Genomic DNA, 22,684 nt, shown 5'->3' with positions numbered 1-22,684 from the left:
TCCCCAACCCCTTTGAAATTTCCCGCTTTGTGAGTCCGTGCGTGTAATTTTCGCTTATGTTTGGTGCGGTGCGTTACTTTGTTAATATTATTGTTTGTAAATTAAAGATTTTTAAAACAGATAAACCAGGACCTTGGGGTATAAAATCAAGATGCGCTGTGGACCGCCTTATTTTTGGGGCGGTCCACAAAATATATTTGGTACCACTAAATATACCTGAAAATGTTTTACCGAAATATAAACAAGTGATGAAGTTTTCTGGTTGATTGAGGATAAAAAACTACTCATCAAGAAAGAGCCAGAATTTTCTGGTATTGCCGAACAGGTTGCAATTAAATTGGAGGAAATATGGAAAAGACTTTAATTCCAATAATTTAACATACAAGAATTATTCAGCTTTTAAAAGCCTATCATGACAAATATATGAAACTTGTGAAACCGTTTAAGAACATGCAAAGCAGTAAATTTTACAAAAATAAAATTCAATGCTTTGAGAACAAAAGTAAAACTTGCAGCAGGCAAATGTGATACTCTGATTAATTGTCTTTGTAGCAAATCTCAAAAAGTGCCTCTGGATGACCGCGAATTTCTATTAAATCAAAGAGGTCCCAGAAAACTGGTGATAAGCTCGATTGATAGGGAAAACAAAAACAAATATAATCAGAGAGAACAACGGTAAAAGAAGAAAGTTACCGACGCAAAGACAAAACTTTAGCTCAAGTAAAAAACAGTACAAAGTTTAATGGTCAATCGATCGTGGAAGAACACATAACACTTGTGCATGAGCCAGGGTGCAAATATTTCGGATATGGGTATCCGCTGTCTGGTATATCAGAAAGTATCAAATCCAGCTGTTGCATGTGACGAAACAGTCGTAAATACTGGCGTTAATGGTGATGTAATACGGCTATTAGAAGAACATCTTAAAAAACCGCTTCAGTGGTTTGTATGTCGGCGACATTCAAATGATCTACCCCTTGGACATCAAAAGAAGTTTGCCAATGACCAAATCAAAAAACGTTTGGGTCTTCAAGCTTTCTCCTATAAAAATTTTGATTCAAACGACTACTTTGAGTTAATTAACTAACAAGAATATCACCTTACAGAACCACCTATATTTTCTAGATTTTCGAGTGACAATCTGCGAGATTTTATTAAGAATCCTAACTTAGACCCGTTTAACATTGAGATTGAGAAATATCACTGCCACAAACAATGTGTAGAACGATGTGTCAAGCTTGTGACACAAGCTTCTCTAGCAGTTTGTGGAGCGTATTCGAGGGATGGATTTATAAAAACTCGAATTGATTCCAGAAAAACTATGCCTCACTTTAATACTAAATCGGAAGACATCTTCGAATAGAATGCTTTTACCATATTTCTTTTGTAATATTTATATACCTAATTTTGTACTTTGCTTTATATTTATTTTAGTATTAAAAAACTTGGGTGACGTCAGGGAGACGGAAAAGTTAGGGTATTTTGTTATAAAAAGAATGTTTTACTATACTTTTCTTAAGTAAAATTTTTAATTGCCTTGTGAAACCAGAAAATATTTTCCAATTTAAACCGAATTTATTTATTCAAGTTCTATAAGGTATTACATTTCCCTTACAAAAGAAATTTGCATATTAATGTATTTTTTCTAATTTTTAGTTGCCGTGGGGGGCAGAAAATATTTTTTTATTTCAAAGCAATTTTACTAAAATACGAAATAGTGTGTTAGGCAACTTTTGTGAGCTATACATTTTCGTTTCGAAATAAAATTTTTTTTCGTCTGTTAACATTTTTTCAAAATTGTTATTGTCTTGGGGGGGCAGAAGTATTTTCCAATTTCAAAAAAATTTTACCGAAATACTTAACAGTTGATTGGGCAACTTTTGTGAGGTATTACTTTTCCATCGCAAAAAAAAAATTTTTCCGTCTTTTTCGATGCACCCTAGTGTGTATGTCTGATACTAACCACTTACCTTAGGCACCATTTGAAAGCTAAACTCAACGCTATTGATTTGGTGTATTTGCGGTTTTCCTATCTCTCCTTGAACCTAAGATATATACGCCCAAAAATACGCCATTTTGTATCTACAAAAACCCTATAGCTGGCTTATGGGTGGTCAAAAGTCACAAACTACACCGGTTCTGAATCGGCCCTGACCCCCTATTGAAACACAGAAAAAAATTTCAGATCGGTTCAACATACATATCCACATACATTTTCCCCTTTTTAAATAAAAATTGAGTCATACTTCTGAGCTGGGTAACTTTTGAATGGTATAACCGATTTTCAAAATTAGACATGCGTTGGAAAGGTAATGATCAGTAGGTACTATCAGAAGCCGCAAAGGCCGGACTTAAAATATTGAAATTTTTGGGAGTTTTGGAGACGAGAACGAAAAACAGACCCTAAATGGGAAGGGCCGTAAAATCCACACCCTTGGACAAAAATGGACAGTTGACAGATGGATGGACGAGTCTTTTCCTAAACTTTAAGATGGGATTTGGTACGATTTTCAATTCAGTCAGATTTAGAAAATCGAAAATTTCGTGTATACATATATAGTGTCGCATGTAGGGGTATTGTGCGCCACTGATGAGAACTGCCGTTCTCTGGTAATGATAGACATATGATGATATTGTAACTGAACCCCTCACAATTTAATACAGACTAGATTAGGTTATTTAGACTAAAATATGATTATTTGACCTGCTATGACTTATAAAATGTTGCAGTGTAAAAACGTTCAGGGTGTTAATTTTTTTCCGTTCTTTGCTAATAATTACACTGTGTATGTATAAATTGCTTAATTGTTATCAAAATGGACCCAACATCAGTTCAGTATTCACAGTCGAAAATGTCACTCTACCTCTAAAAATCATACTAACACGCTAAATTTATTGAGAATGTCAATATTGAGATCCCAAAAAATTTGCGACTCCGACCCCCGTTTATTCTCACATGGTGAGACTTTATGACATTTAGAATAGCACAATACGTTAGACATTAATTTTGAAGAGTATTTTTTATTCCAGTAGCATTTTATAAAGCCTTGTCCCTCAGATTTAGAATATTTTGCACTGATTTCCTTAAGAGGTTAAAGAAAGTTAAACGTCAGGCACATCTTCAAAACAAAATTCTTTTTGTATTATTTTATTTGATTCCTCGAAAAAAGTGTGTTTATTATTCCGTGTTTTGTACCTACCTACTCTGTATAAACCGTCAACTGTTTTATCTTGTAAGATACCCAAAATATTTCGATAATCTCCTTTGGCTCAATCAAAGCTGGGGATTAGGTAAATATCTTACATTTAAAAATAAATTAATAAAGAAAAAAATAATTTTTAATAAAACTAATAATTAGTATTTCCTCCATTGGCCTGTATGCATGCCTGTAGGCGATTTGGCATGCTGCCGATTAACTGGTCGAGCTGGGCTTGCGGAATTCTCTCCCATTCTTCACGAGCAGCATCTTTAGTTCGCGAAGTGTAATAGGGGATTGTTTCGCTTTTTGATGCGTGTCTTGAGAATGTCCCAAGCATGTTCAATAACGTTCATATCGGGGGAATTCTAGGGCAACTGTAATGTAGATATTCCTTCTTCTTCCAGAAAATTTTGTATTGCTGCTGTTCGATGAGGAGGTGCGTTGTCATGCATAAACACAAATTCATCACCTACTGCCCCTCAGAATAGACGTACGACAGGATTTAAAACTTCCTCGATGTACACAGCACCAGTGACATTTCTCTCCAGAACCAGCAGTGGCGTCCGTGTACCACTCATAATACCACCCCAAACCATATTACTGCCACCTTCAAACGGGATACGCGGTTGGGCTGTTTCTAGTCGGGCTTGTCGTTCTGGAGCCCTCCAAACCAGTGTTCTTCGCGAATCAGATACCAAGCCAATTTTTGACTCATCAGAGAACATCACGACGTTATTCCAGTTAGGACCATGTTGCACCATTTCTCTAGCCCATTGTAACCTTACTATTTTGTGTTGGTAGGTTAGTTTAGGAACATGTAAGGGCCTTCTATGATACAAATTTACCGCATTTAGTCGGCGTGTTATTGTTTGCCGTGAAATATTCAGTCCTTGCAGCCTAGAAATATCTCTGGATATACGTGGATTCCAGACGATTTCTTCGAGCTATCAATGTTATCTGCCCATCTTGTGCTGCTGTTGTACATCGACTTCTACCACTTCTGGGACGATCCTTGACGTCATTTGTCTCTTGGATTTTTTTTTTAATTTTAGATGCAGCACTCTGAGTAACATCAACAATATTCGAGATATCACTTTGAGTAAAGCCCTGTTGTAACAAAGCAATTACTCTAGATCTGTCAAAGTGAGATATCACGTTTCTAGGCATTTTTAAACGGCTCAATTCAAATTTAAACACAGACTGAAATAATGTGTAAATACGCTAATCAGTTGAATGTGACCAAAATGGGCAAAATGATACAAAAACGATTCAAAGTTTTTATCATTTTCATGCAAAAACGCTCTAAAATAATTATCAACAACAGTTTTGAAACCACCATAGGCGTAGATATATTATTTGTACGTACATATTCCAAACTTTTGGACATGTGTGTATTACTGTAATTATCTCCAACTTGACCAAAATTGCACTTATACACCTTGGCTTTTAGACGCCTCATTTGTTGTCATTCGGCTTATGTGGTCATTATGTTCTACTCTTCTATGTCTCACACGAAACACATTTATAACCAAAGACCGGATGGAGTGAAGAGAAAAAGCAGGCCCAGAGTTCAATTTAAGGACCAGGTGGAAGGATAGAAAAGAATGGAAGCTGGGCCTGAAACAGAACAAGGTCCAAGGAAGTGGTGTATCCAAAATGAGAAAAAATACATATATACCTTGACCAATTGCTAAAGACATATATTTATTTATTGAAGATGATCGTTACTTTTGATTAGGTAGTACATGAAGATGATAATACTTTTTGTAACACCTGTGTTTATTTATTATGCCAATATTTTTTGCACAATAAAAGGGGATTTTTATTGCTTGTATTTGATTCTTATCTATATTACAATTAGGTCTATTTTAGGTGATTTAAACTAAAAAAACAGCTTATCCGATTTTAATAGGATGATACATTTAAGTAGTTTTATGTAAAAAAAATTATAGTTTTAAGTGGATTTTTATATCAAAACGTATATAAACAGATTTGTGTTTAGTTTGTGATATTAGTTGCATATTGTTCGTCCCGTAAAGGTAAGAAATTGTTATAAATACATAGGTATATATTATTCAGCATTATGTATTGTTTGCCTACCACAAAATCTCTTTATTCCCTAACTTTTTTCAGATGTTTTTAAGGTCGCTGCATATTATGTACGTAGCGTTTCCAGCATGTAGCGTTTAGTTTCCGAAAAATATGATTTTAGTGAACGTAAATGTAAGGTGTCTGATACGATACGTTCCAGACAGTGTGAATTGTTCATATTTAAAACCATTAAATCATATTTTTCGGAAACTAAACGCTACGTACTGGAAACGCTACGTGCATGATAATAAGCAGCGACCTTTAGAAGTATTTCAATAGCAGTACCTATTTCTAATAAGAGATAAGGCCATATTCCTCGAAACTGAATAGAACTTCCTTTCATGTTCCAGCACATTTTTTCTATTACGTTTGTGCTGAGTAGATCTTCTTTTTCATATTTTAACATCCACCACTTGATTTTTTGTGCTCCTCTTAGATATTTCGATTTAGTTTCGCTCTTTTACTTCGACTACCAGCACAAAGCAGGGTATGCCGTTGGTTCAGAGTCTCACTATTACCTTGAAATCCATAGATTGACATATATCTGCATTTCTTGTGATAAAATAATTAATTTAAGAGTGATTTTCTCCAGAGTAGGTATGTAATAAGTTGACTGTCCCCCTTAAAAAAAGAAAGAATGTGTGTGTACTTTGTACGCACATAAGAAGATATTCTTCTATTATATAATAGGTAATTTAAACGAAGTAAATATACTTAAAAGGTTATTTGTATTTATTTTATTTAAAAATCAAACTAACTTTCTTATCTGCCACTTTCAAAAAAGAAGAATATCTTCAAAAATTATATAATAATATACTTACAATCATAAAATCTATAAAAAAAAAATAAAAAAATAATAACTTGCTTGGGACTCGAACCCACTTCACGTCTACCGCGCCGTACGAAAGTTGACGGCATTTCAAACTGCACCACATTCGCGTGTACGTCATGTGGGAATATACACAAACTAAACGTTTACACCATAAATTCATATGAATTTAATAAAATTATTAGTTTGATTTTTGTCGAAATAAAATACAACAAAATATAGAGTAAGAAAACGATATATGAGATGAAGATTTGTAGAAAGTTTGTTCGTAATCAGATTATGTAAATTAAAGCATTGCCTACTAATAGGTAACTACATTATTTTGTTTACATTTTCCAAATAGATAGGTATTAAAACTATTAGGTATTTCCAACTGAAACATTTAGAATTACGTACCTGCGGCTTTTCAAAACTATTTAAAAAGTCACTATAATTATAAATTTGATTTTATTTCTGTCCACACATCAATAAAAACTAATATTATAGAATATTTTTGTTACCGATAACCTCCATATTGAACAATTATTGACAGATCATTTCAAAATTTCAACACCCAATCAGAGCCCGTATAACCACTAATACCATACTGTCGGTGTGCGCATGCGCGGGGATCAATCAAATTTTACCCTCAATCGATTCGCCGCTAAAGAAGAATATCTTCAAAAATGTATTTACATTATAGGTCTGGATCCCGCGCATGAAAAAAAAGTTGATTAATAGCAAGCTGAAAATTTGTTAATAGCTTAAGGGTGTCTAGTCGGATAAACTTTGATATATGGGAACACTGGAACAGGAGCAGTTTTAATTGTGAAACAGGTTAAAAATTTTGAACGATCAGACCACGAAAACGGCACATTTATTTTGTCCGACAGAACAGACTTAAACTCTCCGAACAGAGATTAAACTCTCATGCAAAAATCAGACTACTATTTATCACCTGTCATAATTCCTGTCATTTGACATATTCTACATGTTCCACTCATTAAAACGCCCATTTGGTGATAAATAGCAGTCTGATTATTGCATGAGAGTTGAATCTCTGTTCGGAGAGTTTAAGTCTGTTCTGTCGGACAAAATAAATGTGCCGTTTTCGTGGTCTGACCGTTCTAACTTTTTAACCTGTTCCACAATTAAAACTTCCCCTGTTCCAGTGTTCCCATATATCAAAGTTTGTCCGACTAGACACCCTTAAGCTATTAACAAATTTTCAGCTTGCTATTAATCAACTTTTTTTTCATACGCGGGATCCAGACCTATTAACAATCGTCATATCTAATGATGTTGCTGATTCCAGCATATCATCCCCAGCTTCATTTCTAGGTCCAAAGCCTAGTCCTTCATGTATTTCTTCATATCCTGTCTTGGATTGGCCCACATATGCATTAACATTCTTCCCATTATGACTCTCAACTCTGATGGAATATTACTAAGTATATCTCCTAATTTATCATAGAAAGCTTTTCTCTCATTCTCTCCCAGACTGATTTGAGGAACATACACAAATACACATACACACACAACACTCAACAATTCTTTAGGTTCTTTAATTTTACAAATCACTTCTTCAATTTCCAAAATAAAATATAAGCTACGCAGTGGCAAATTGTATTTATAAGATTTAGATAATTATAATTTGATCTAGTATAACTCTGTTATTAATCATGATATATGTTTATTTTTTCAGATATATTAAAATGAAATTAGCTATAATTTTTGCAGCCACCATTCTGGCTGTTAACGCATTGTCAGCAAAAGACCACTGGGAAAATTTCAAAGTAAGTCAAGATTGTTAAAAGATTTGCTTGTGAGTGTGCTTGTAATTTGCCCGTTTATCTTCAATTACTGCATTGTAACTTGTTTGGTTCCTATATTGATATGTTTTCCAGCTTTGTTTACTTTTAATTTATTATTTATTTATCATGTTCTCTAACAGGTTACACATAATAAAAACTACATCAACCATGTTGAAGAAAACTACCGCTTCGAAATTTTTCGCAATAATCTAAAAGCTATCGAAGAACACAACAAAAAATACGAAGCAGGAGAATTGTTATACTTCAAAGACGTAAATCAATTTGCCGATCTTACCAAGGCAGAATTTTCAGCACTGTTAGGATATAAACCAAAAAACCGGACCAGTGAAGTAGAATTGTACAAATATAATGGTTTGGATGTTCCCGAATCTATTGATTGGAGAGAAAAAGGAGCTGTTTTGGCAGTCAGACATCAAATTTACTGTGGTTCATGTTGGGCTCTTAGCGCTGTAAGTGTTACTATTTTTAATACTTAATATAGTAAACTAGTTATCAAGTAAATGTGACTTGGAATTAAATTAGATGTGAAAACTTTATGGCATTTCCTGACGATCGTACTAAAAATTAAACTATAACAACATTTATTGAAAATCACGGGGAAAAATTTTCCTGTAGCTGGCTGTATTCTAGTGTTTACTATTAGGTTTGTTCGTAGAACAATCAGCAACCGTTGCCAACCATCAGACGCATGCGCGTTTGTAGTCTACGATCTCTAATTGGTAACTGCGCAACGCTAACAGTTAACTGCGCATGCGTCTGATGGTTGGCAACGGTTGCTGATCGTTTGGATCGTACTACGAACAAACATATTAATCAATGTTGTAGTGTAATCACTATTTACATCTAAGGTTTACTATTATAAAAAATTTATTAAAATCCTTTCTTCTTCTTAACGTGCCCTATCAAGTCCCCTTGACGTTGGCGATTAACATGGCGAAACTGTCTCTGTCTCGAGCTATTGTAAATAGTTGTTCTGCTTTCTTTATTCCTGTCCACTCCCGGATATTCTTCAACCAAGAGGCTTGCTTTCTACCAATTCCTCCGCGTCCCTCGATTTTACCCATCATAATAAGTTGAAGAATATTATATCGGTCTCCCCTTACTACGTGTCCAAAATAGGCCATCTTTCTATATTTGATGTTTTTAAGCAGCTCGCGGGCAGCATTTTGTCAGCATAGCCGTCCATGGTATTTTCAGTGTACGTCTGTGCAGTCACATTTCAAAGGCCTCCAAACGATTAATGCTTCGACACCATACAAGAGGACTGACCAAATGTAACATTTAATCATGCGCTTTCGAAGTTGAAGTTGCAAGTTATCATTACAGAAGAATGACCTCATTTTTAAAAATGTCGTGCGGGCTATCTCGATTCTACATTTTATCTCTTTATCTGGATCTAGTTGTTCAGTAATATGGCAACCAAGATATTTAAAACTGGGTACTCCTTGAATTATATGACTATCAACAAATAACCGTGAATTTTGATGGGCCAAACGGCTAAATACCATGTATTTTGTTTTTGAACAGTTTGGGCCATGTTTAGGCCAAACTCTCTTCCCACTTTGTCAATAGCATTTAAAAGGTGTTGTAATCAATTCATATCATCACTTAAAATAACTGTATTTTAAATCTGATTGTATAACTGTATCTGCATATCTGATTGTATTTATCAGAATTCCATTAACTTTCACACCCCATTCCAAATTATGCAGTACTTCCTTAAATATTCTATCTGAATATAAATTGAATAACAGTGGGGACAGTATACAACCCTGTCTGACACCTCTTTGTATTTTGCATATTTCTGTTGATTTTCCATTTATGCAAGCTGTCGCTGTTTGACGCCAGTATAATTTTTCTATGATTCGTACATCTTGACTATCAACTCCTTTATCCTTTAATATTTTAATTAATTTGTGATGTTTTACTCGATCAAAGGCCTTCTCATAGTCAATAAATACAGCAAAGACGTCTTTCCTTTGATCTCCGCATTTCTGCAATGATACATTTAGTGCAAAGAGTGCGTCCCGGGTTCCCAGTCCATTTCTGAAGCCAAATTGTGTTTCATCCTGATCTTCTTCACATTTATCTCTGATTCTACTGTGGATGATACGTAGAAAGATTTTCAAAGTGTGGCTCATAAGGCTTATCATTCTATAATCGCTACAGTTTTTCGGACGTTGTTTTTTTGGTAGGGTTATGAATTCGGACTTTAACCAATCTTCAGGGATATCACCAGTCGAATAAACATCGTTGAAAAGTTTGACTAGTATTCCAATGTTTTCCTCATTTATGAGCTTTAACATTTCTGTAGGTATGTTGTCAGGACCAACGGCTTTCTTGTTTTTTGCCAATTTTATAGCATGTAGTATTTCTGATTTTAGTATTTCTGGTCCTTCACCTTCATCTAAAGTCTCCAGTTCTTCGGGTCTATCATCATTATAAAGTTCATTTATATAATTATACCAGGTAATTCGAATTTCGTGTTCGTCTATTATCATTTTTTCCGACGAATCCGTTATAGTATGTGGAGTTTTCTTATGATAAAGACCAGCTACTTCTCTAACTTTTTTAAACATATTAAACGTATCATGTTTTTCATTTAACTTTTCTAATTCCTTGCATTTATCCACCATCCATTTTTCTTTAGCTACCTTTATTTTTTTGCTTAATTAGTTCCTGTTTTTGTTTGTATTCTGTCTTGTTATCTTTCAGTTTTCTTCTCTGCTCCATCAACTCCAGGATTTCATCAGTCATCCATTGTTGTTTTTTGTGCCTCTGCATCGTTGTTGTATATTTTTCCATTACTTTCCAGGTAAGATCTTTAAACGTGTTCCATATTTCTGTATTGTTTTCATTTGTTGAATTCTTTAGCTGATTATTCAGGTTATTTTCTATTAGCGTTTTGTTGGATGCTGAGATATGTAATTTTGGTGTTTTGGGGCTTTCTTCGACTTTTTTGAGCTTCACTTAGATGTCAGCTATTAGAGGGTTATGGTCTGAACCGATATCTGCACCAGGATATTTCGTTGATCTCTTGACACGACACCATTCTTAAATCTCTTGTTTACTAGAATATAATCTATCTGATTTATAATTATATGAAGTGAGAAAAATCCTTTATAAAAGTTATATATTTATTAAAGTCCCTTAAAGGCTACATCAAAATCATATATCTATACATAATAATGTAAATCTATTATAATTTTAAAACATTTAAAGGGTTTTTACCCACGTATTTTTGGTGGCTCAGCATATGATAAACCTGTATCAGCACTGATGATGATCTTTTCAGATCGAAAACGTTCTATGATTTCGATGTAACCCTTTAAGGGATTTTGATAAATATATACGTACCTTTTATAAAGGGTTTTAATATATTTTCTAATATTTATTGCTTTTATTATATCTCTTCAAATTATTCCATTTATATTGACAATAACGTTAGGGTTGCTGAAGAAGCGTTGGTTTAATTCAGCGCCTTTAATAGGGCTTTTCATTCACAGTCATTTGTTTCGAGCTTCTGTCATATGTCGTATAATCCGTGTATATTAATATTATACCTATTATACACAGATTATACAACATATGACAGAAGCTCGAAACAAATGACAATCGATGAAAAGCCCTATTGTCGGCCCGCGTAGCTTACTCTCGTCTTCTACACGCGAGATTTCAGTTTCTCCAGGACTTGTGTTATGGGAAATTTTGGACCAATCACGAGACACAGATTTTCGATGTGACACTGACACTTGAACAGCTGTTGCTGTTGCTCATCATATCCATAGATTAGGGGGTGAGGTAGATAGGGAACTCTATAGGCCAAATTGGTCCCATATTCCAACGCCGTCGATATTTTTGGAAGCCAACTAAGCCTTTACAGTTGGAAGATTTCTGTAACGATTTGGAAGATCTCTGTAACATTTTGGGAAGATATCTGTACCGTTTTGGAAGCTTCGCTATTCATACCAAATTCTATAATGTGCACGTTATTAATTTTTAGTTTTTGCAATAAAAATATTTTTATTACAGAAACCATAAAAATAAAAATAATTATTGCAAAAACAAAAAATTAATAACATACACAAACATAGAATTTAGCATGAGCAGCGATTATATTTAAAAAATGATAAGTATGTATGTAAGAACAATAATGAAACCAACAAATGACAGTAATAATTATTATTTATATAAATTTTGACATGAATTCATTGTTTTCATAACATAATGTAAAATAATTGTCTTTCTACCTTAGGAATTATTAACATTACCTGGAAACAACTAGGCACAGTTGAGGGAAGAAAAATAATTTATACACTGTAAAAATGTCTATTAATAACTAAAATATGAAACATTCACTTCACTAATCACTTGGGTACGGGATAAAAACTTAATACACAAATATTGTATAAAATTGATATAAAACGCATACACAACACAACAATTACAAAATGACGCACTCAATTCAATACAAGACAACGTTGCCGTATTTTATTTAGGAAATATATTGCATGCTTGGCTAAAATCTACTAAATCAAGAATTAAAACTTTATTAACTTATTTGAATATAATTTAGGTTTTTTTATTATAAAAACAGCAGCTAACTTAACTAGAAATAAATAAGTATAACGTGAATGTAAAAAAACCAAACTTTTTTTATATTTTAACAGGGAAACAAAATGACCTAGGTACTTAATTAATTTTTATCAGTTTTATATTTAATATTTTTATATAATATTTTGTCATCCATTGATTTTAACATATGCATGTCTGGATCAAATTTGGTACAATTCCCAACCTCATTCATACCTTCTTTGACAAATAATCATGAAAATACATTTTTTTCTACAACCGTGTTAAAAATGCAATTTTTAGCACTCCATACGAGCGTTAAAAATGTTACTTCAAGGAACTAGTGCTTTAAAAATTTTAAGGCACTGCAGTTCGTATTGACCGCAATACGGCAATTTGATGTAATGTCAAAAAAATATAAAAATGGAATGTCAGTCAAGTTCAAGTAAAAGTTTTTGTAGATATTGTCCTGTAATTACGTTTGTAGAAAAAATATTGTGTGATATGCGTGTTAAAAAGTACATGTTTAAGGCACTCATGTGAATTTGCAGAACTCGCTTCGCTCATTCTGCAAACTGTGTACTCACATGCGTGCTTTAAACGTGTACTTTTAACACTTATATCATAAATAACTATTTATTCAAAAGTTTATTGCGATCATCAGTTGTAATACGATTAAAACCGGAAAAAAATCTTTCTCATTTTACGTTAATAGAAACGGGTAAACACATTATTTTTGCAAAGTTACATTTTACATACATATTTTAGTTTTCCGTGGTTAGCTTAATTTTAATAGCCTCACCGAACCGAATGTCAAAACTCTTCGTTATATAAATATTATCCGAAACACTACTGCACTGCTGCTTGAAACAAGAAAGTTTGGTATCAGACTCCAGTTTCATTTCTCTAATCTCTGTATTCATACCTACGTCCTGAATCTTATTTTCAGTAATGACATTAGGAAATTGTAACAAGATGTGAAAAATGTAAATACTATTAAAGAGTTAATTTCATTTTAGTCATAATGCATATAGCACAGAAAATGTTGATATACAGTGATGAGCGCGCTAATAACCGGCAAAATAGCTCAAAAGATGGAAAACATAATACATTGCGAAACAAAAAGAGATGAAACTAGTGGAGGTGGAAATTATCGTTAAGGCCGCGTCCCACGATCAAATAATTTGATCAAACTGGTTTGAGCAAACTGAAAGTGACAGTTAGTGACGTCACATCCTGAGTGTTCATTGAGGATAATAATGAAAAATTTTAATTTTAAATAAAGTACAAACAAGTTAGACAACTCAATACAAAAAATTTGATCAAACTAGACTGATAGTGAGAGCACAGATTTTTAGAATTTCAAAAAAACTGCAATTGTGACGTCACTTTGACGTACTTCTTCAAGTACGTCAGGTTTGCTCAAACTGTTTGATCAAATTATTTGATGGTGAGACGCGGCCTTTATAAACGTCTAAAATACCATTACATTACATAGTTTCTCACCTTTAGACGTATCAGAGGTATGACAACTGTCACTGTGAGAGTAGAATTTTATAAAATACTCCTGTCACAGACGTCTACAGGTGGAAAACTATGTAATGTAATGTTAATTAATACGTTTATAACGATAATTTCCACCTCCACTAGTTTCATCTCTTTTTGTTTCGCAATGTATTATGTTTTCCATCTTTTGAGCTTTTTTGCCGGTTATTAGCGTGCTCATCACTGTATACCAAAAACCTACTAAAAAATATTGCTTACTAGAATTAAAAAAAAATATATCAAAAATCTATCCAAAAAGTAGAAATCTGCTGAATGTGGCAACGCTGTTACAAAATAAACACCACTGTCCAACTCAAAATTCAATTGTCAAATATTCTTCTTCTTTTCAATTAGCCTTGTACCACATATATTAGCGATCTACATTATGTGTCGCCATCTCTAATTCCGGAAGCTCACTATATATATGGAACCAATTTTTTCCATTGAGTTCGCAGCCCATGATCATATCATTCTTTATCAATTTTGTGTTGACACTTTACTTATTAGAATATAATAATAAATAATTTGGGTAAAATAAGGATTTAGAATCATATTTATGTGTTTATTTCATTTTAGGCTTTTTTGGCCACTTTTTAAATGTGTGTAGGTATGTACCTTTAACGGTTTAATGGGTAATGTGTGTGATTATATCTGGCGCGTGTAGATTTAAATTATTGTTTTACAAGTTAAGGCAATTAAGAATTATTCATTTAAAGTCTTAAATATTTATGCTATGTACTGTAGGGAATACCATAATAAGAACAAAATGATATTGGTGTTTTTCTATAAAGAATTTATAAAAAATCAAAAAGTATTAATTTACCCTTTTTTTGTGTGACTCCAAGCATAGAAAAATGTTATATTAAGGTAAAATAAATACTAGGAAATTAATCCTAATTATTTTATTTCTTTGATTGTAAGGCCCGGTCTTTTCACCTCCGAATAAAAGTTATTCGTAGGTCTATTTGACAGATTTACATGTAATCTGCCGGATAAACTTCCTAATAAATAGTTATTCGGAGGTGAAAAGACCGGACCTAACTTGTCTTTTTGGAAGTTAGATCTAACAAAATACCTCATTTATTATTTAAAAATTTGTTTTGATAATTTAAAACACTTTTATTCATATTTAAGGTGTATTTATTTTGCAGTTTATAGTACATAACATTATTATCATTATTGCATATAACATTACACTACCTATTCTGAATTTGAAATCATTTTCAGAGTTCACTCTATTTTGATAAAAATGAAAATCCAATTAACCTAAAAAGATCAATGAAAGCACAGAACAAAATAAAAATGGATAAAAATAACAAAATGAAAGAGGTAAACACAAAGTAATAAAAATAAATTTGTTTACTGTGCTTACTGTGATAAAAGGGTCTATAAGGTCTATTTTCGAAAGTTGACAATCGACTGTCACGTCGCTCAATCGCAAATCTGTGACCCGTGATTGGTCCAAATTCTCCCATAACACAAGTCCTGGAGAAACTGAAATCTCGCCTTCTACACACATATATTCAGCATTCAGCTGCGCATTTGGCATTGCATAAAATATCTAGGCCACAGTATGTAGCTAAAGAATTCTTTGAGCATTAAACCGTGTCTAGGCAAAGTATAAAATGAATAATATTTCATTTAACGTTTTAGGCATTCTACACATTGCCTAGATATTGTATAGAATATCTAATTATACAGATTGTACGTAACATACTTATATACAAGGAAATCTAGTCTTGAAAGGTCTTCATCAATTTTAAACTTTCCTTTAATACTTTTCGTTTTTAAACAATATTTACACCGATCTTCTATTTAAGGTAGGGGCTCTTGAAGGTCAAAACTTCATCGTCAACGGCAAATCCGATCTACTTAGTCCTCAAGAACTAGTAGATTGTTCAGATGAATTTTTAAAAAGTGACTGTGTAATTGGAGGAGACATGCTTGCAGCCTTTGAATACGTTAAACATGAGGGTCTTGATACCGAAGAGCAGTATCCGTATGACGACCATAAATTGTCATGCAGAGCAAAAAGTCCCAAAGCAATTCATATTGATGGATATAAACTATTGGCTCGCGATGAGAATATTATTAAAGAAGCAGTCGGTAAGTAATAATTGAGTATAAAATAAATATTACAGGGTGTCCCAGACTAATTTAGCCACGCTATATCTCTTAAACGAATAGAGATTTTCGAATGGTACAAAGAGTGATATATTCTACTTGTAATACACTTTAGTATGGCGTAGAAAAAAATCATCCCCTAAATATTCATCCCTTAGTTACAACCCCTAACTTTAATTTTTTAATAGCACCCTGTATATTTTTTTATAGTTTTGGATGTGGTCTTTTATCGTCTATTCAACACATTTTTTGAAAATAAAATCGGTTCGTAAATAACCAAGAAACTATCAGTTTATTTTTGTTAATTGTGTGTCCCAGACTAATTTATCCAGGCTATATTTCTTAAACGAATAGAGATTTTCGAATGGGACAAAAACTGATCTATTCCATTTGTAATAAGTACACTTTCATATGACGTAGAAAAATTTCATCCCCTAAATATTCAATCCTAACTTACAGGGTGCTTTAAAAAATAAAGTTAGGGGTTGTAATTAAGGGATGAATATTTAGGGGATAATTATGCCATATTAAAGTGTATTACAAATGTAATAGATCAGTTTTCGTCCCATTCGAAAATCTCTATTCGTTTAAGAAATATAGCCTGGATAAATTAGTCTGGGACACATAATTAACAAAACTAAACTGATATTTTCTTGGTTATTTACGAACCGATTTTATTTTCAAAAAATGTGTTGAATAGACGATAGAAGACCACATCCAAAACTATAAAAAAATATACAGGATGCTATTAAAAAAATTAAAGTTAGGGGTTGTAACTAAGGGATGAATATTTAGGGGATGATTTTTTTCTACCCCATATTAAAGTGTATTACAAGTAGAATAGATCACTTTTTGTCCCATTTGAAAATCTCTATTCGTTTAAGAGATATAGCGTGGCTAAATTAGTCTGGGACACCCTGTATATACAGGGTGGGGCATTAGTGTGACAAAGTCCAATTACTCGTTTGCCGTAAGAGATACGAAAAAAAGTTATTTAGGTAAAAGTTGGGGTAGACATAGTATCATATTTTAAAAATATTTTCAAATATACAGGGGCATCCGTATTGACAGGGTGACACAAACTTATGTTTTTTTAAATGGAACACCCTGTATATTTTTACATTTTTGGATTCTCCTCGATGTTTCCTTTCTTAAAATATATGGTTTTGTAATATTATACGAGGTAGTTTAAAAGTTAATTAAGTTTTTTTGTTAATTTCGTAGCAAAATCTACACCCTGTATAATTGTAGTGATTTGACATCAAATTTTCTATTTACATTTAAACGATTTTTAGTATAGTCTACTACTGTTAATCATTAATAGTATAGCGAAATGTTTAATTTTAGTATACAGGGTGGGTCGAAACTCGGAATGAGTATTTTCTGAGTTTTCTTAAATGGAACACCCTGTATTTTAGTATTGTAATGAAGTTACATTTTATGGTACTTTTTTATTTCTTAAGCACTCCCTATACCTAAGTGCTTTAATTTGTAAGTTATTCGTCATTCTTTAAGCAAACATTAATTGCAACAAAAATTACGTAAAATTTCGTTAGGTAGCCATGAAAATATCCAATCAAAAGTAATTTTTCGAAAAAAAAAATACATAATAATCTAGCCTGATCCTTAATTTATTAATATTGGATGAGATATCTAAATAGATTCGTAGTTAAGGTTGTTGGTGCTTAAAATATGAATCAAACATACAGAATTCTGCCTAGTTGGCTATGACACAAAATTTGCTTAAATATTTGACATTATGCTATTTATATAGTTCCAGTTGATTTGATACCATTACTAATATTAATTTTTCTAATGAGGAACGGATTAAAATGGCTTTGTGCTAGGAGAGTATAACAAAAATGAGCTACTTGCAATAAAAATTTATCATCAGCAATTCCCTGATAGACGACAACCAAAAAGAGTAACTTTTGAAAGTATACTAAAAGGGTTTCAACAGACTAGATACTTAGATTGTAAGAACGATTGTACTAATATGCAGATCCTCAGTGACACTAAGGATTACATTTAATTGCTGTTTTCTTCACTTACAATAGTTTTTATTCGAGCAGATTTATCATAATCTAAGTGATCAGTCCGTTGAAACCGTTCTAGTATATTTTTAAACGTTTCTCTTCTTAGTTGTCGTCTATCAGGGAATTTCTGATGAAAAATTCTTATTGCTAGTAGCACATTTTTGTTATATTCCACTAGCACCAAAATCTTATTAATCAGTTTCTCATAAGAAAAATACATATTAGTAATGATAACAAAGCAACTGGATCTATAAAAATAGTATAATGTCAAATTTTTAAGGAAATTTAGTGTCATAGCCGACTAGGTAGAATATTGTATGTTTTTATTAATATTTTGCGCACTAACAACCTTAACTACGAATTTATTTGGATATTTCATCCAATAGTACTAAATTAAGGATCAGACTAGATTATGATGTATTTTCTTTTCCAAAAATTATTTTTGATTAAATATTTTCACAGCCACCTAATAAAATTTCACGTAATTTTTCTTACAATTAATGTTTGGCTTAAAGAATCACGAATAACTTACAAATTAAAGCACTTAGGTATAGGGAATGCTTAAGAAATAAAAAAGTATCATAAAATATCATTTCATTACAATACTTAAATATAGGGTGTTCCATTTAAGAAAACTCAGAAAATACTCATTCCGAGTTTCGACCCACCCTGTATACTAAAATTAAACATTTCGCTATACTGTTATTGTTTAACAATAGTAGACTATATTAAAAATCGTTTGAACATAAAATAACAATTTGATGTAAAATCACTAAAATTCTACAGGGTGTAGATTTTGCTAAGAAATTAACAAAAAAACGTAATTAACTTTTAAACTACCTCGTATAATATTACAAAACCATATATTTTAAGAAAGGAAACATCGAGGAGAATCCAAAAATGTAAAAATATACAGGGTGTTCCATTAAAAAAAACATAAGTTTGTGTCGCCCTGTCAATACGGATGACTCTGTATATTTAAAGATATTTTTAGATTATGGCACTATGTGTGCCCCAACTTTTACCTAAATAACTTTCTTTCGTATCTCTTACGACAAATGAGTAATTGGATTTTGTCACACTAATGCCCCACCCTGTATATGTACAAAATTTTCTTTACAATTAAGCATCTTCGTATTTCTGTTCTATCAGTTGATTTGCAACATTATCAATAATTCTCTATCAAAAACAAACTTACTGATATTGTAACTCGTTCTCCTTCTAATTTTATGTTTTGATTCTCTTTTGTGGGTTCCACGTCTATTGTGATTTTAACTGACCTACCTTATTCACATTAGTTCCTTTCGCTTTCTCATTATTCTGTGAACGTACCTACATAATTTGAATTTTGCTTGTATCAAGTGCTACAATTTACTTTACCTGACTAGAATTATTTTTTCAATTCAACACTGTAACCAAATGATAGGTTACGCTGTTTTAATTTTAGTTAAAAGTATATGAATGTAAAATTAAAGTTACATGTTTTAATTTTAGCTACCGTTGGCCCTGTCTCTATGGCTCTAAATTCTTCACCGCTCCGTTTCTACGCAGGTGGAATAGTTGACGGTGACTGTGATCCTGATCCTGAAGCTATTGATCACGGTGTTCTTATTGTCGGTTATGGATCAGAAAATGGCGAAGATTATTGGATTGTTAAAAACTCATGGGGTAGTTCATTTGGTGAGAACGGATTTTTCAGAATAAAAAGAGGAGTCAACCAATGTGGCCTCATATACGAAGTATCCTATCCTATAGTGTAAATTAAACGTTAAGCAGTTCTTACATATTATATATATATATATATATATATATATATATATATATATATATATATATATGAAGTCAAAATGTAATTAATATAGATTTTTGTTTTAAATTGTTGTTATTTTTTATGGTAGGGGAGCCCAAGCGGGAATTTTGCAGTTACTCGACCGCGTCAGATTATCATATGGGGAGAAACCTGGTACCCTTCAGATGTACCTCTACACAGGGGAGTTCGTTAAGGGGGCCCGAAAAAAAAATCAGTCCTTAAAAAAACTCGAAATTGTCAGATTAAGATAAGGTAAGTTAAGTACATGCAAAATAGTGTATATTTCAAAAATCTGACGATTTGAGCCGGACGTAAGAAAATGGGTGAGTCCCAAAGTTTCACAAGAAAAAAGCGAACATTTCGCGAAATGAATGACAGATCGAAAAACTAAAAAATGTGTGCTCAATATTTTTTCAAAATCTGTCGATTGATACCAAACACGACTTCCCAGGGAGAGGGGTGGGGGTAAATTTAATATTTTAAATACGAATCTCGCGATATTTCGCGAAATGAACATCAGATCGAAAAACTGTAAAATACACTTATTTAATATTTATGAAAAATCTATCGAATGGCACCAAACACGACCTCCCACGGAGGTGGGGTGGGGGGTTACTTTAAAATCTTAAATAGGAGCCCCCATTTTTTATTGCAGATTTGGATTCCTTACGAAAAAATAAGTACATTTTATTCGAAACATTTTTTCGAAATTATGCATAGATGGCGTTATAATCGGAAAAAACGATTGTTGGAAATGGAAAATTAAATTAAAAAATGGCAAGCGCCCACTAAAATGGAAAACTTTACTTAACTTTTTTTGGTTTTAGGACCTACTCTTCACAATCCGATAGGTCTTCATAACGCTCGAGTGACTGCACATTTAGCATACTTTGCTCCCCTACTTTTTTTAAATTATTAATATTTTATGAAAATACGTTTTAATTTTCAACTTCTTCATCCGACAACACAACTTCATTCAATGATGAGAATATTATTCTGGAATTTCAGTTGTCTTCTTCTTTCTCGTCGTCATGTCTCATCTGTATTTATATTTGTATTTTTTGGATATTATAATAAGTAGATCTTGGATATCTGTGGGAAGTTATATTTTATTTTTTGAATTCGCAGATGAGACTAGAAGATACAACAGAAATTATATTCATAGTAAAACGCACAAATTCTTCAAAGACAAAGATCCTTGTGATTACAAGTAAAAAAATGCAATATCAAAGACATTTAGTATTATTTAAAATAGTTATTTATGAAACAGTTCGTGAAGTATGCTTTTTGCGAACGCACGCGATGTTTAGAGGACGAGCGACAGCGGAGCGAGTGCTATACATCGCGTAAGGACGCAAAAAGTACTTCACGCACAGTTTCATACAATATTTCATCTACGATAAACAAATAAAAAAAACTGTAACTTTTTCGTCACTGGAACTCATTTCTATTCTACAATTCTAAGGACTTTTGACATTTAAAAATTTTAACTTCTTTCAGACCACAAAATTGTCAAAACTTTTGTTGAAATTTATTGCTCACATATCATCACCATGGCAACGCGAAAGTTAAGGATATTTGATTATATGAAAGTGTGCCAAAAAACAGTGCGAAAAAGTAAATCCTATTTAATTTACATTGTTACTTCACGCACACTTTAAACCCTTCACGCACTGCTATCTATAATGACAGTTTTCACAAACTGAAAACTTATACATATTATGAGATAGAGTAGATAAAATAATTTTCCAGTTTCGAATTTTAGGATAAAAATATTAATGACAATTTTGGTGAGAGCGCTTTTGGCAGTTTAAGATTTGGCGAGAGCGCAGTTTAGTTTTAATAATATGAGAAACACTAACTAGATGTCGCCACATGTTAGTGTATTACTAATTGCATAGCTGCAAGGAACTGGCATGTATCTAATGTTAGGATATAATAACTATTATAGTAGATTAGGAAATGTATGGGCCGCTCTGTGCATCGAGGTATAACGCCAATATTAAGGAATGAGTGGTCTAGCCATCTTTGTCTGTCAAATATGCGGGATCGCTTGGTTAAAAGAGATAGTAGATATACCACCGATCGACTGCTTCTGCGTTACGCTTTTTTGCTCAGTATGCCTTGTCTACCCTTAATATGTCTATGGTTAGGACTTCCTCTAAACTCCTTCTTCTTTACGTGCGTGCCATCTCCGCGACGAACGTTGGCAATCATCATTGCTATTCTAACTTTTGACACTACAGCCCGAAAGAGTTCAGTTAAGCTGCATTCTAACCATTCTCTGAGGTTTCTCGGCCAGGACATTTTTCTTCTACCTATGCTGCGTCTGCGTCTTCCTTGAATCTTTCCCTGCGTTACTAATTTTAGTTCATATCTGTCTCTATCACCTCGTGTTATATGACCAAAATATTGTAGTTTTCTTATTTTGATGGAATCCAGTATTAACCTGCTGTTCTCTATTCTTCTTAGTACTTCTTCATTGGTTATCCTGTCTCTCCAGGAGATTCTTAGCATTCTCAGTGCCGCGCCAGCACATGGTAGCGCCTGTGTGCAAAACATTTAATGGCTCCCAAAATGAACAATTATTTATTGTAACAAAAAAAAATAACTAAAAATTCTTACACATGCAACAGGAAAATAAAGTTACTCTCATACAGAGT

The 22,684-nt window shown here is 32.7% G+C and overlaps 1 protein-coding gene across 1 annotated transcript; it reads left to right on the top strand.

The window, feature by feature from the left end:
- The first annotated feature begins 5,183 nt into the window (after positions 1-5,183).
- LOC126884568 (cathepsin L-like proteinase) lies at positions 5,184-20,087 on the top strand. The gene is made up of 5 exons (XM_050650539.1): positions 5,184-5,239; positions 7,805-7,895; positions 8,054-8,383; positions 15,872-16,157; positions 19,706-20,087. The coding sequence occupies exons 2-5, from the start codon at positions 7,815-7,817 to the stop codon at positions 19,969-19,971; spliced, it is 963 nt and encodes a 320-aa protein (XP_050506496.1). The 5' UTR covers positions 5,184-5,239; positions 7,805-7,814; the 3' UTR covers positions 19,972-20,087.
- Positions 20,088-22,684: the final 2,597 nt, after the last annotated feature.

This window comes from Diabrotica virgifera, chromosome 5 (assembly GCF_917563875.1).
Source record: "Diabrotica virgifera virgifera chromosome 5, PGI_DIABVI_V3a".
Lineage (NCBI taxonomy): Eukaryota > Metazoa > Arthropoda > Insecta > Coleoptera > Chrysomelidae > Diabrotica > Diabrotica virgifera.
Note: the sequence above shows the minus strand (reverse complement) of the source record. Positions and strands in the feature narration are given on the sequence as shown.